Source organism: Berghia stephanieae, chromosome 2, assembly GCF_034508935.2.
Source record: "Berghia stephanieae isolate SIO BIC M18660-M18661 chromosome 2, UCSD_Bste_1.3, whole genome shotgun sequence".
Lineage (NCBI taxonomy): Eukaryota > Metazoa > Mollusca > Gastropoda > Nudibranchia > Aeolidiidae > Berghia > Berghia stephanieae.
In genome coordinates, this window is record NC_088361.1 from 74,479,912 (window position 1) to 74,494,911 (window position 15,000).

The 15,000-nt window shown below is 35.0% G+C and overlaps 1 protein-coding gene across 2 annotated transcripts in view; it reads right to left on the minus strand.

Annotated features, from left to right (window-relative positions):
* Positions 1 to 15,000, minus strand: part of LOC144965516 (putative ferric-chelate reductase 1) — an 83,491-nt gene that overhangs the window by 10,606 nt on the left and 57,885 nt on the right. For both annotated transcript variants that reach the window (XM_078900925.1, XM_078900926.1), the window contains exons 8-11: positions 11,837 to 11,932; positions 4,492 to 4,678; positions 1,340 to 1,456; positions 595 to 710 (exon numbers count right to left, since the gene is read on the minus strand). In XM_078900925.1, coding sequence (XP_078757051.1) covers positions 595 to 710; positions 1,340 to 1,456; positions 4,492 to 4,678; positions 11,837 to 11,932 — 516 coding nt within the window. The remainder of the gene's footprint in view (positions 1 to 594; positions 711 to 1,339; positions 1,457 to 4,491; positions 4,679 to 11,836; positions 11,933 to 15,000) is intronic.

Consider the following 15,000-nt stretch of genomic DNA (forward strand, 5'->3'; position numbering starts at 1 on the left):
GTGTTTGTACGTTATATCCAACTGGCGGATGTTGTGATTTTTTACCTAAACGCATAGCATCAATACATATTTAAGAACGCTACTCATTCTGTCCACTATCTTATCCTATCAATACATTGTATAGAAGGAACGAATTCGACTTCACTCAGTTCTTTGTTATTGATTTTTGACCTCGAAGGCTATGCGGTGAGATAACATACTCACAACATCCTCCAGCCAACTCACAAAAACGGTGTGAAACCTTTATTGTCTGATTTATATAATTCAATACTAATTAACATATACCCTGATTGGGTGAATACAACCATATGAGAGGTAACTGTGTTGCTCCGAGTCAGTTTCGGGTTGATGAGTCCGTGAGCAAGTCGAATTTCAGTTGACAATCGCTGTGGTAAATTATTAATAGTGGCAAGATAATAATTAATTAGATTTTATTGTTGACAATCACTGATAAAATATTATTAATACGCGCTGCCATTTACGAAATCCATATTTAAATCTTAAAAATTACGCTTAAAACTCAACTTTAATCATCAAGCTCACCCTCGACATAATACTGTTTTGAAACGATGTTCACATGTTATAATGACAAACCTGAAACCAAAGAGCACTTCCACAGGGCTTTGAGTTCTCCATCCAGTCCCGGTAATGTCGTGATATGATAACCACAATGCCAGCAAAAAGAATCCAAGCAATTATCATCAATGTTGCTGACGTTGGTGATTCGCGGAAGGAATTGATAAGGAGGAAAACAGTTAAGGGAATGGAACGATGGTGGTGGTGGTGGTGGTGATGATGATGATGATGATGATGATGATGATGATGATGATGATGATGATGATGATGATGACGACGACGACGATGATGATGATGATGATGATGATGATAATGATGATGATGATGATGATGATGATGATGATGATGATGATGATGATGATATTGATGATGATGATGACGATGATGATGATGATGATGATGATGATGAGGGGGAGTAGGAGGAGCAAAAGAAGAAGTAGTAGAAGAAGGAGTAGTGGGAGGAGAAAGTTGAAGGAGTCTGAATCTGAAGATAATCTAAGCCTCTGCTTCCCTGATAAATATATTGTCTCAAGGTAATCCCATGTTTATGTGAAACTTTTTATTGCAGCTAGTAGTATGATCAATAGAACGTTTATGACAGAACGAATGTTTTGTCGCTGTCCTGAGGTCGAACTGATCAACCCTTTGAAGACAATGATCATATCTGTTTCTAGAAAGTTTATAAATGACAGAAATTAAATAATAATTTAAAACATATTTTATCTCACTAGCAAATGGTTATGCTTAGATCTATCACACTTACCATGTATTTGTACAAGAACGTGGAACGTAGAACTATATATAATTACATTTTCTGTCATGTCAACTTTGTCTGACGACACCACAGGATGATCGGCGTGATAGGTGATCACATTAGAACCTGTTGATGTCGAGTAAGGAGACATATGAGGCAATTGAAGAGATCAATCAACACTTTTATAAAAGCACACAAATTTAAATGACAAATTAAGTAGTAAGGTCCCTGAGACCAATAGTATTTCGGATTCGTGTAAAAGTTTAACTTATAAGCCAAATAAGCAGACAAAAAGTAAAAATTTTGGCCGATTGGAACTTGGATTTGACCTGTAGAGAGTAAAAAAGAGGTCAAACAAGGTGAAATTATGGTTAAATTCAGCTCCTATATTATCAAGAATCTGATAATGTGTAAATAACCAAAAAACTTTAATAGGATCCAAATACATCACCAAAGAAAAAAAAATCATACATCATTTCAAGGAGTTATTGCCCTCCAATTACGTCTTCTTTCTTTAAAAAAGCTAAATAACTTGTAAAGAGAACAAATAACAGCTCATACAGAGAATTACATTATTTCCACATTGGTTAATTGAGTTATCGCCCATTGAATTCAGTTACTAAAAATAGAACTCAAAAGGTAATGGCCTAGAAATAGGAGGGCGAACGCTCCTATTTCTAGGGTAATAGGAAATATATAGCACTCTAAGAACAAAAAAAACTGGTTATATGTCTGTAGGCTTATACAAAATATCTTACCTCTATGTCAAAATTCAAATGAGTTATCGCCCTTTTTCTCATTGGAAAAACAAAAACAAAAAACAAATGTGTATTTGTGAAACATCATGAAAATTGGTTGATAAAAACAATATTTTTCAAGAAATAGTATGAGTAACTGAATGAGTTAAAAATAATTTGTAGAACACAACTAAATCAGATTATATTCAATGGAGTTATCGCCCATTAAAGCTTGTAACTAAGTATAAAATAACTCGTAGCCTATTGAGGAATCAATAACAGCCAAATAACAAAATATATTGTTGATATGTTATGAAACGGAATACAACAATAGGTATCTTGTCTCAATTCAAAAGAGTCATTGTACTTGTAGACAACAAATGGAAGAATACTAAAGAATTAACATGATATGTAAATTACGGCTTAACAGTCCTTCTACTTGCCATTCCTACTCGAGCCATCCTTTTAATTTGTCAGGGAGTTCATGACCCAGACTAACATTATGTGTGATATCATCGCCTTTTTGGTTTTCTGGAGACAGTACCTTGAATTAAAACGAAGTGCTTATTCGCAGTAGTACCGCGAATTGTGGGGCCACCGTGGAACTACTATTCGCAGTAGTTGAAGTAGAAGCGCTCTCCCGTCTCTGAAAATTAGTTTTTGTCCCCTCACTGAACACAATACTATTTATGATTAAATAAAGCCTGATACGTAAGATATTCTTTGAAAAAGGAATATTAAAACTAACATATAAATCAAATCAAGGGCAATAGCTCAAACAAATTGACAGGGATTTCCCCAAAACTGTGTCTGTGAATTGGTCAACAAAAATGTTTTCTTCTCGTTTTCTAAAATGTTTAATATTATCAAAAGTGTAGAAGTAATCACATGTTAAACGTATCTGTCCTTGAAATTGAGTGACCTCTGGATGTCCTTCAAGTGGTCGAATTTAAATTACAATTGGCCATTTTTTTCAAGGATATAGATCTTACTAACTTTGAAGAAAAACAACTTACACACGAGTGTGAAACAAGTCGAGTTTTGTACTGTTCAGTGCCTCTACCATAAATGGGCGATAACTCAATCAAATATTGTATATTTTGCTTTTAACTTTATTTAATTGTTACTGATATCCTAAACAGTAAACTGTATTATTTGAGAAGACAAAGTGTGATTTGCAAGTCATTTTATAAAGAGGAATATTTTTATTAATCTACAAATCAAATCAAAGGCAATAACTCGTTCAAATCGAAGGGAATCCTTTTAAAAAGTGTACCTGTAATGTGTTTAACATTACTAATATAATAAAGTTTTTATGTTCTTAAAGATGTTATAAAATATCGATAATTTGCAAGTAGTTAAATGTTTAATATAGCTGACCTTGAAAATGATTGACCTCTGGATGACCTTCAAGAAGTCGAATTGAAATCCAATCGGCCAAATTTGTTCCTAAGATATCAATCTTACCAAATTTGAAGAAAAACAAACTTCAACACGGAAGGTGAAACGACTCGAGTCTTCGCACGATGCCATGACTCTACTACGAGTATAATGGGTGATAACTCAATCAAATATTGTATGATTTGCTTGTAACTTTATACGCTTGTAACTGACATCCAAATGAGTAAACTTTATCATTTGAATTGTATAAAATAAAGTGCGGTTTGCATACTATTTTTAAAAAAGGAATGTTTTTATTCATCTAAAAATCAAATCAAGGGCAATAACTCGTACAAATCGAAGGGAATATTAACAAAAGTGTACCTGTACATATAATAACGTTTTTCTGTTCTTAAAGATGATATACAATATCGATAATTTACGAGTAATTAATTGTTAAATGTAGTTGACTTCATTTGAACTTTAGTGACCTCTGGATGACCTTCAAGTGGTCGAATTGTAATTCCAATCGACCAAATGGTTTTCAAAGATATCAATCTTACCAACTGTGAAGAAAAATAAACTTTTACACGAATGTGAAACAGCTTGAGTTTTTTTCACCAGGCGGCGAGTCTACTAAAGGAGAGGCACTGGTGAAAGATAAAGGTTTGAAACATAAGTCTTGGATGAAGCAGTGCAAGACAAAGCAGAATGAAGAATACAAGGAAAAAAAACATGTCAAAAAATCAGTTTGGTTTGGTGTAGTGGAGCCGGGCTGATGTTTTGGGATGTTCTTTTTTCTTGTAGTTTTCTTTCTGTTTTGTCTGGAACTGCTTCATGCACACTGTTTTTTACAAATTAAACTGGTTTCGCAATGTCCAAAGCTCTTCACTATGTTTTTTTTTACTTCTCCATCATGCTTTAATTCAAAATGATAGTCGTGCTGGTTTTTACAACAACGAAAAGTGTTTTTTTTTCTTTTTTGAGAATAAAATATTTCTACATTACAAATTAACTGCAAACATCTGACAGTAAAATAGATACCTGGCATAGCTTTTCCCCAGGCCAACATAATGTACCAGTCGTCCATCAGATTCCATGTCGTAGTTGAGGCTTGAAATGAGCTTGCATTTGCCTGGTCAATCTTGTACACAGATATGATCTCGGGTACAACATAGCGGCATGTGATTTTCCCATCTTTGTACATTATTTCATGGTCTGAACTATATGTCTTGAGTGTTGTTAAGCATGAGAGACAAGAAGTTGGACAATATATTAATTGTTTTATTTCCTCTAAACACGGGGTTAAAAAGAACAAAACTGATAAACAGAGACACAGGGTGCACAGCCGGCGCTTTTGCCAGTAAACATTTTCCATTGTAATGTTGCAAACTCCATTTTAGGCAATGTTCGTTTGAATGTGTGTTTTGTAAACAGAACACTTAATGTAGGCAAATAAACAAATAATAATTTCAGAGAAATAAATGACTTTCTGAACACTTTTAGCCAAAAACAAAATAAATTAAGAATTTACTGCCAAAATTTGACAGAAAGAAGTATGGCTATCATGAAATATTTTGATACTTGTACATACTTTAAAAGAATGTATTAGCAACTCTGACAGTCCCAAGGGATGAACCTTATCTATGGAAATAAAATTGTGTTCACAATGGCAGAGAATAATGGTCTTCTTAGATCAGCAGCAGCATCTGGAGTTCAACACTATACTTCATTGCTCTAGGACCACATTGATGTATATAAGCTTTGAAGAAAGCTTCCTTGTTATATTTCTTATTCTATGACTCACTTTAACTTGTGGTGCCACCTCTTAAGTAGAGGTCGAATTGAAACGGTGCGCCTCTCTTCTCTATACATGCTTTTTTGGCTACATCAGTTGCAGAGTCAACTCCAGGGCCCGTTTTCATGAACGAGGACTAGATTTATTTATTTACTAGTCTAGTAAATGACTTGTTAGTCTTAACCCTAAGCGGAGCAAGAGACTAAATAAAAATCGGATTTCATGAACGCTTTCTAGTCTCTGACTAGCTAGTCTCTTACCTAGAAGTGGGCGTTGTCAGGACGGTGACTAATTCGGCTATTTTGTGCGGGTAACATCACGACAGCATATAAGATAGTTTCAACGCAAAAGATTTCAAAATCCGGGGATGCTAACTTACTCGACTGAGCTGCTAAACGACATGGGCGACGTGGAAAAGTGGGAAAGCTTACCGCGTTATAGTAAGCTTGCTAGGAAGCCTATTAATCATCATAGTCAATCATGGAAACGCCAAAATTGAAGAAGAAACGATAATATACGAGTGTCGTTGGGCTCACTACAACTAAGTATTTTTTAAGATCAATGTCCCTGTCACGATTTCAAATCGGCGTACAGTCCACAATAGAAAAACAAAGACATAAATCACACCAAAGTACTAGACCAAATTCGGGAGTTGGACATAAATAAAAACGTTATGAATACACACGGCGTCACAGAGAAATTAGATCTTTTCTACACATCACTCAATAATTGTCTGGAAAAACATGCACCCCTCCAATCCAGAACGATCGTCCTATGAATTCCAAATGGTTCACTGCCGAAATCCGAAAGGTCAATCATGACAGACGTCATAAGGAACGTATTTGGCGTAAGTCTGGACAAGAAATTCACAAGCAAATGTACAAAAAATCCAGAAATGATACCAATCAACTAATAGTCAGTACCAAGCGGCAATATGTGAAGGACACTCTGATAAAAAGCAAACGTGATTATAAAAAGCTTCATGATACCGTCAAAGAAATGATCACACCATCGAATACAACAAATCTACCAACAAATACATCTCCAAGAGAACCCTGTGACAAATTCAACACCCCTTTCACAGAGAAAATTTCCAACATCCGACAGAAACTAGACAACGAGAGCACCACAATACCATCTTATCCACATCCCAGCACGACATCACTAGTTCAAATGACAAGCCATGTGACTTCATCAATGGACACAACTACAGTGACACGGCACGTGACATCGCCTGAAAGAGCAACATCAGCTGAAGAGACACTACAGGAGGACACAACACTTTCCTGCACGATATGACCAACTAAAACTATGAACAATAAAAATGTTAACGTCGTTTGAACCCGTAACAATTTAGGAAGTTGAAAATATATTGTCAGATATGCCTAATAAATATTGCCCGCTAGATAAAACACCAACTTGGCTCATAAAAGCTTGTGCAAATTATCTTGCTCCAGCAATTACATCTATCGTAAATGAAAGTCTAGCGTTGCCCGATTTTCCAAATATGCTGAAACATGCCTTGGTTAGACCCCTGAAGAAAAAAAACAAATCTTGACCGCAATGAGTTAAATAATTTTCGACCTGTGTCAAATTTGAATTTCATTTCAAAATGAATTGAAAAAGTCGTTGCTGCTCGTCTTATTAACCATATAGAGACGAATGACTTAAATATTAAATTTCAATCAACCTACAAAGCCTCACATAGCATAGAAACGGCATTACTTAACTATTTTAATGATATTGCAAATGGTATAGATAATAAAAGTGCTGCGATGCTCGTTTTACTCGATTCAAGTGCGGCATTCGACACCATCGATCAAAATTTACTTTTGACTAGACTACATTATCAATTCTATATAAGTGGAACAGCTTTGGACTGGCTAAAGGAATATTTATTTGAAAGAACTCAGTCGGTAATTATAGAAAACCATGCATCAACTCCATCTATATCAACGTGTCACATTAGAAACATTGGAAGAATCAGACATTATATTGATGAGGATATTAAAAAGATGCTTGTTTGCAGGAACTGATTAAAAAATATGAACCCACTCGAAATTAAAGATCATCTCAGTCCCAACTTCTAAACGTAACCACCTCAAAATCCACTTTTGGTAAAAAAAAGCCTTTTCATCCATAGCTCCACACCTATAGAACACACTCAGTCCTCGGACAAAGCCCTGTGAAAATTTATCATCTTTCGAGAAATGTCTGAAGACTAAGTTCTTCCGTGAGGCTTATTTTTTATGAAATAGATGTTGCTTTGATTTTGTTTTTGTATTCATGCTTATTATGCAGTGTCGTGAGTTTTAATTTTTTAATTAATTTATTTTTTAAAGACATTTTTATTATGTAAAGCGCCGCAGAGCACGATTAACGCGGATCTTTAGTCGCTATATAAATTCATTATTACTATTTTACAAACGCTAACTCAACGATCACGAACATATGCAGGAGTGAAGACATCCACAGACCATAGTTTCGTAGTTTCAAAGTTCAAGCCAACAGAAAATGAAAATAAGCCAAGGCATAAGTATTACAAACAAAATAGAAAATCGATCAACGACTTCAGCAGTCTAAGAGATGACCTTGTCAAAGAAAATTTCAGAAAAAACACTCGCGTCGAATCTTTCGTCAAAGAATTTAAAGGATGCCTCTAAGCCAGCTGAAATTCAACAACATCTTGTCCAAAGCGTGCTGATGAACAGAGAAATAACACTGCTTGAGAGAAGTAGTAAGTACACAAAAACAAGATTACTGTCCCAATACTGTGTGCCTTATCACAGCAGCAAAAACAACTGAGACTTGACATCAAGATCTGCTCATATACGGATTCGAAAAACAAAATAAAGATACAAAGAATTGAAATCAAGCATAAAATTAAATCTCAATCAATAGATACTCACAAAAGGAAAATAGATGAGGTTGTGACAAAAATAAATAGTACGAGTGACAGTATGAATATGTTCAAAGCGGTGAATACAATAACACGACAGGAAACACATAATAGACTTATAATCAAAGATAAATGTAATAAGACCTTATGTAATGATAAATAAATTATAAACACTATAAGCGTGTACTACACAGTACTACAAGGGAATTCAAGAAGTGGAACCATTCGAGTCTACCAATCCAGATCTTGAAACACCTATAGGTAACGCCGCAAGAAATAATTGAAACCATACAAAAGCTCAATAACAACAGACCGCCAGGTCTTGATGGTGTTAGAGCAGAAGAACTAAATGTCTTGACGACGAAGGCATGCAACTACTAGCTGATATGTATAATAAGATATTTAAGGCAAAACAAGTTCTCAACCTTGGAAGTAGAAAATACATTCTGCTAAACGAACTAAATAAAGAGAAAGGTCCTTTAGAACAGTTGCGACCAATCGTTTTATTATCCACGCTAAGAACAGTTTTAAGCACAAGCAGAGAAAAGGTAGAGGAATATCTTTCACCTTCACAAAGCGAGTTTAGAAGAGATAGAAGCACTGCGGACATAGTATGGGCCCATCGATGGCTGAAAGTCAGAACGGAAAAATATAAGGAAGACTTTACCTTACTTGGAATCGATATGAGTTCAGATTCTGACACTATATGTAGAATCAAGCTCTTATCAATCCTTAGCTCATTCTTGGACAAAGATTACGTGAAGCTCATAAGATACCTATTATCAAATACTGCATTACAATTTGAATCCGGCAGAGAATTAATCACAATATCAACCTTCATTGAATCCCCTCAACGAAACAGCTTGAGTCCAATTCTATTCACGATATATCTCGAATCGGCCATGAAAGATCTAAGACCAAAATTACCACCAATAAAGAAGGTCACTCGTGAATTGATATACGCAGATGATACAGACCTATTATTTGAACCAGAACATCACGCGAAATTATACACGCCAATAATATCAACTACCCTAGAAGCATGGAATCTAAAAGTGAATCAATCTAAAACAGAATATACAAAAATCAACAGAAATTTAAATGAATGGAAAAGTGTATGTAAACTAGGTAATTTGATCAACGAAAATGAAGACATCAGAAAACGAAAGCAGCTGGCCACCAATGCATTCAAGCAACTCCAAAATTTATGGAATATAAATACCATAATCAGTGAGAATAAACGAATACAAATTTACGAAGCACTAATTATTCCGAAATTTACATATAATTGTGGAACCTGGGGCCTCACAAAAAAAAAGAACTTAGAAAGTCTCGATTCATACCACCGCAAACAATTACGTCGCGTAAGCAGAATCTTTTGGCCAGAGACAATTACAAATACTGATCTTTATGAAAAAAACAGGGTCCAACGTCTGAGTACAATAATAAAAGAACAGCGATGGAGGCTATTTGGTCACATCTTATGTCGAGAAGATGACATCCTAGCCCAAACTGCAATGACAGAATATTTCCTTCATGGCAACAAATATGTACGGAGACCACTAACATCAAAATTATCTACCTTGAACTAGGATCTCTCTACATATCAGAAATTACTGGATTCATATGAGACCCTGAAGCACTAAGATATATTGCAGTACCCTCCGTACTAAAGTCACAACAAGATATTGACAGCCTCAAAACTCTGGCCCAGGACCGTGACCAATGGAAACAATTAACAACATGGATGGAGAGAACAGAAATACTCATCGACTATGACTGAATCTCACATTTCTCAGCAAGCGTCCTACGGACTGCGAGGCTTACTACTATTACTACTACTACTACTACTACTACTACTACTACTACTACTACTACTACTACTACTACTACTATTATAGTACTACTACTACTACTACTACTACTACTACTACTACTACTACTACTACTACTACTACTACTACTACTACTACTACTACTACTACTACTATTACTACTACTACTACTACTACTATTACTACTACTACTACTACTATTACTACTACTACTACTACTACTACTACTACTTCTACTACTACTCAAAAACATTGCCACCCTGAATTCAAAATGACACAGCAAATTGTACACTTTGCATACACTTAACATAAGCTTATCTTTACATTTTAATAATTGAAAGCCAGAAAGCTTCGTGTTGTGATTTTTACTTTCATAAAAAACTGATAACTAAAGCAATTAGAAATAAATAAAGAAATCATCAAATGCAAAAACAAATACACAATTAAAATCCAAAAAAGCTTCTCATCTGGCAACATTAAAGACTCTTGGCATGGACTGAAAACAGCTGTTAATTATACATCAAAACCAACAGCTGTGCCTGATATTTTCGGACTTGACAAATTAAACGTATTTTACTGTAGATTTGATAATGTAGATAACACTTCCATGATTGAATTAGAGAAACACAGACTAGAGTGTGCTTTAGCTAATGCCGAAATTGTTGAAGTCAATGAGCATGAAATTCAAGTCGCATTCTCGAAATTGAAGGAAAGAAAAGCAGCCTGCTTGACGGCATAAATAGAAAAATTCTAAAAGAATGTTCACAAAAAATTGTGTTCGGTTTACACCTATATTTTTAACATGTTATCCATTGTACCTCTACCCGCAACATTTGGAAAACTTCCGAAATTAAACCTGTCCCCAAAAAAGATAAAATAAATTCAATGAAATTGCCGTGCTCGATGGTTGACCAGTGGGTTTTCGTGACTTGTCTTGTGCGACCTTTATAAGATGTCTTGCTCAACAGTTGGTCGGAGATAATGTCTTTGTGAAAGGCATTTCTTCTCGCCCTATCGAAGACGGGCGTAAACATTCGTAGGAAAACCCCTTCCAATGTCTTAGTCCAAAATAAAACCAACCTAACAGGCTGCTTGTGTCGTCCAATATATTACATATCCGTTGTTCACCAAGGAAGATATACATTTTAAACGCTGTGAGCTTTTTTTCAACACTGTTAAGTACTATTCAAATGGCATCTGCTATTGTTGTACTATTTCAACGACCCAAAAGTATTTGCTAGGCTACCCACTGAATGCAACTTTGTTGTGAATCAACACACCATTACTGTAAACATTTTAAACTTTGAGTCATATTGTATTGCAAACGATGAAAAGATCAAAGGAATTAGCCATTGTGAGAACACTGTTAGATCTATCACTATCGGTATTCAAATTCGTAATGAAAATAAAAGCCAGCATGCAAAAAAAAAAATCACGGCTCCACTTTTCGTAACTTTGGAGGAATTTGCGATATAATTCTTTGCACACGGGACTTGGAACGGACTATAGGAGCCATACGTGAGCTAGATACAAAAGATGGGATCCAAATATGTTACTGAGCCACTTCTCATGGTCGCTTTCACCGTGAGGTATGGCCCCTCTCCCTTGTATCCTTCACCCTTAACTATTCGGAGAAAATCTCAGACATGTTATTTTCACAAAGACAAAAGATAAAGGTAAAAAGCTGTCGTGGGAGAAATGTCTGAATTTATGTCATCATTTAAAAAATGATAATACTTCCAAAGTTCAAGCTTAGATATGTCAAAAGATTATTAAAAATATTGCCAAAGGATCAAATTACCGGTTACCCAAGTCAATGAAATGGCAATGGAATAGATTAAACTACGATCTACTTACATTTAATAGTCTCTCGTTGTATTGAGCTGGGTTCCAGCCTTCTTGTACAGACATCAACCCTACTCCACCTGTGCATGTAATTGACGCATCGTTTCCCTGTAACAAAAAAGATTTATCTTTGTGTGTGTGTGATATACATAGACAGCTGTCCATTCAATGTGCATGATGGTAGGTAGATCAACACAATTTATAATTAAAATATTGAATAAAATATTAACTCATTTTTTATTGTATGTGTACGACGGACGATACATTATTTGAAATCGTAAGGACGCACAGCGCTTTTTACTTGGGTACGGCCAGCTTTGTGATCTTTCAAAATATGGGTTGCCTATGACTTGTTTTTTTAGTTATGCATTTTTTTTCCAAAAGGTCAGATATTTTGAGTTTTACTCTGGCGTAATGGTGGTTAAGGGGCAGGCAGCCGTGTTGGCGGTAGCCTTGAAAAGCACAAGTCGAAAGCTTAAAGGGGGGTGGGGTGGGGAGGGAGGGATGCCTACTCCACTCCGGGTCTCATATAAAACTATTGACATTGACACACAACAAAAAAGCAGCACATGATAAGATGATGAATTTGAACAGCGATGTAATGCATTTTTAAAGCATTATTCTTGGTGTTCTACATTTTTTAAAAAGATAGCTTTTGTCGTTAAATCTATCGATATTACTCTAAAAGTTTATACCTTTTTGAAATGCTGTCCTTTCGAAATTGAACTTAATAGAAACCAGCTTTTTCTTTTAAAATTAAATAAAGATTTTTTTAAAGATTGTACAGACCTGACTTGCATAAAATATATTATATGCAAGAACTAGCAGAAACCACACTTTAAAATTTGTAAAGACAGGGCTGTTTATTTTATTTTAGGAAAAAATTGCCAATGCATCCATTTTTCGGGATGTCTTTTGTAATAGCCATTAACATATCAAGAGCAGATACTGTGCATACAAACGAAATCATTTGTTTCGTCTATTTTGTAGTCTTTCAACAATGATAGAGATAAATCATTACCAAATAATTTTATATCATTTTATAGCAACTAGTAAAAAGCCCGCAATTTCGCGGGGAAAGAACTATTTTCATTCGATATTGCCAGAATCATTTTCTTGATTAGCTTGATTACGATTAGATGCACATTTTAATCGATGTGCTTGTCGTCGCTGCCATGCTTTATTCAGCATGATTTCAGTTTATCAGTCAGTAGATATCAATATCAATAAATAATTAATAATAATAATATCACAAATTAAAATGGCGGCCGAGAATCAAAACAATGGTCAAATTAGGAAATTTTAAACTTTTACAAATCTATCAAGGTTTGTTCTAGAGTTTTTAAAACGCTTTTATATGATGACAAATTGAATAAATAAACGCCTGACAAAAGATCAACGGTGAAAATAGAAATTGAATGAATACTGGGGATGTAGGAGCTTTCGTAATGTCTCCCCTTTACTTATGTGAGGTCAAATGAGAATCTGAAGCGGACGCGAAAAATATCATGTCCCCGAATCTGTCTACTTTTGGTTTGTTCGGGCTAGAAGCTAGACAGAACCAATTGACAGTTTGCCGAAACGTTTAACTAAATATTTCCCAGGACAATAATTATCACACCGATGGCATAAAAACGACAGTACTATCAGCAGTAATATTAGTTGATGTTGTTAATTGGTGAAACTTGTTTAAAATTTCTGTAATTCCGAATATCGTCATGTGATCAAGTGAATTATATCACTATGAATGCCACGATTTGCTGAAAAAATGCCAATCTGACAGTTCCTAGCAAACACCCCCCCCCCATTTGCTCAGGAATTTCTCTACTTGATGGACACCCTCACACCCCCCCCCCCCCCTTTTTTTTGTTTTCTTCCACGCAACCACATTCCAAAACACACACACACATGTATACACCACACACACACACACTAACACATACACACACACGCACACATATAAACATACACGCAATGAGAACACACTACTACATAACAACACTGATCACCGCTAAATCAACACAACGGAAGTAAGGACTCTACTGGACAGATAGAGTTGAGGGTGTGGCCATGAGATGTTAGTGTCTTCGGTAAATTTTTTATGATAACAAACTTTCAAACTGACTTTAAATTATAAAAGGAAATCAAGTTATCTGTTTATCTATCTGTAAAAAATACATTTCTATTTTTCAAATCTTTCAGTAGAGTTGTGCGCCGTATCAATTTTTTAATTGACTCAAATAAGCACAATGTTCTCCACAAGGCTATATTTTTTAAAGAAAGGATTAATACAAAATTGGGTTGAAATCGACACAAGCATTATATATTATTAGCGAAAAACATTTCCATGTTTACGACGACTTTTAGCCACACCACCTTGTTACCGACGAAGCCATCTGGAATGAACAAATAGATGGCTCATGTAACTTTTATACCGACCTGTTCGGCTGTCCGCATCTGCTCCTCTCTTGTGTCAATAAAGGCGTGTGATAACATCATCAGAAAGAAAAAAATTGTCTACTTCTTTCAGATATACGTACCAATGTTTTCTCTTATGTTGGTAAATAGCAAATACAAATGACTATGTGTGGTAGAATTGGGAGAATATATATATATATATATATATATATATATATATATATATATATATATATACGAGTATATATAGTGAGCGTCAATTTAAACTTGGCCAGTGATGAACTGCCCATATCTTAATAACTGTTAGTCACAATTGGTATAATTCATACATCATTGGAAAGTTAAGAGAATGTCATGTATAATATTAATACACGAATTTGACTTATTTTGTTTAATGTTTAACAAATGGGGTGTGAGTTAGAAAACATCCAAAATTTGGGGAGAGCAAAAGTAAGCGTAATTTCATAAAGTTGAAGAACAGGTAAATGTTCTTAGTGTCTTTATGTTGTTTTCCCTCTTTGCTTTTTGCTTCTTTGTTCAAATTTAATTCATTTGAAAATGTAAATGGACCGGAATATACTTTGAAATTTCTCGTTATATTAATACTATACGAACTAGCAATTTTATTGCTAACTGACTAAAACAATTTGACAATAACAATAACATGTTTGAGAACAGGATTGAGTCATGGTACATGCGTTCTGTTATGTTATGGAGCCCTTAATGACGATAAGCTCCGAAGGATGGTTAGCTCTTTT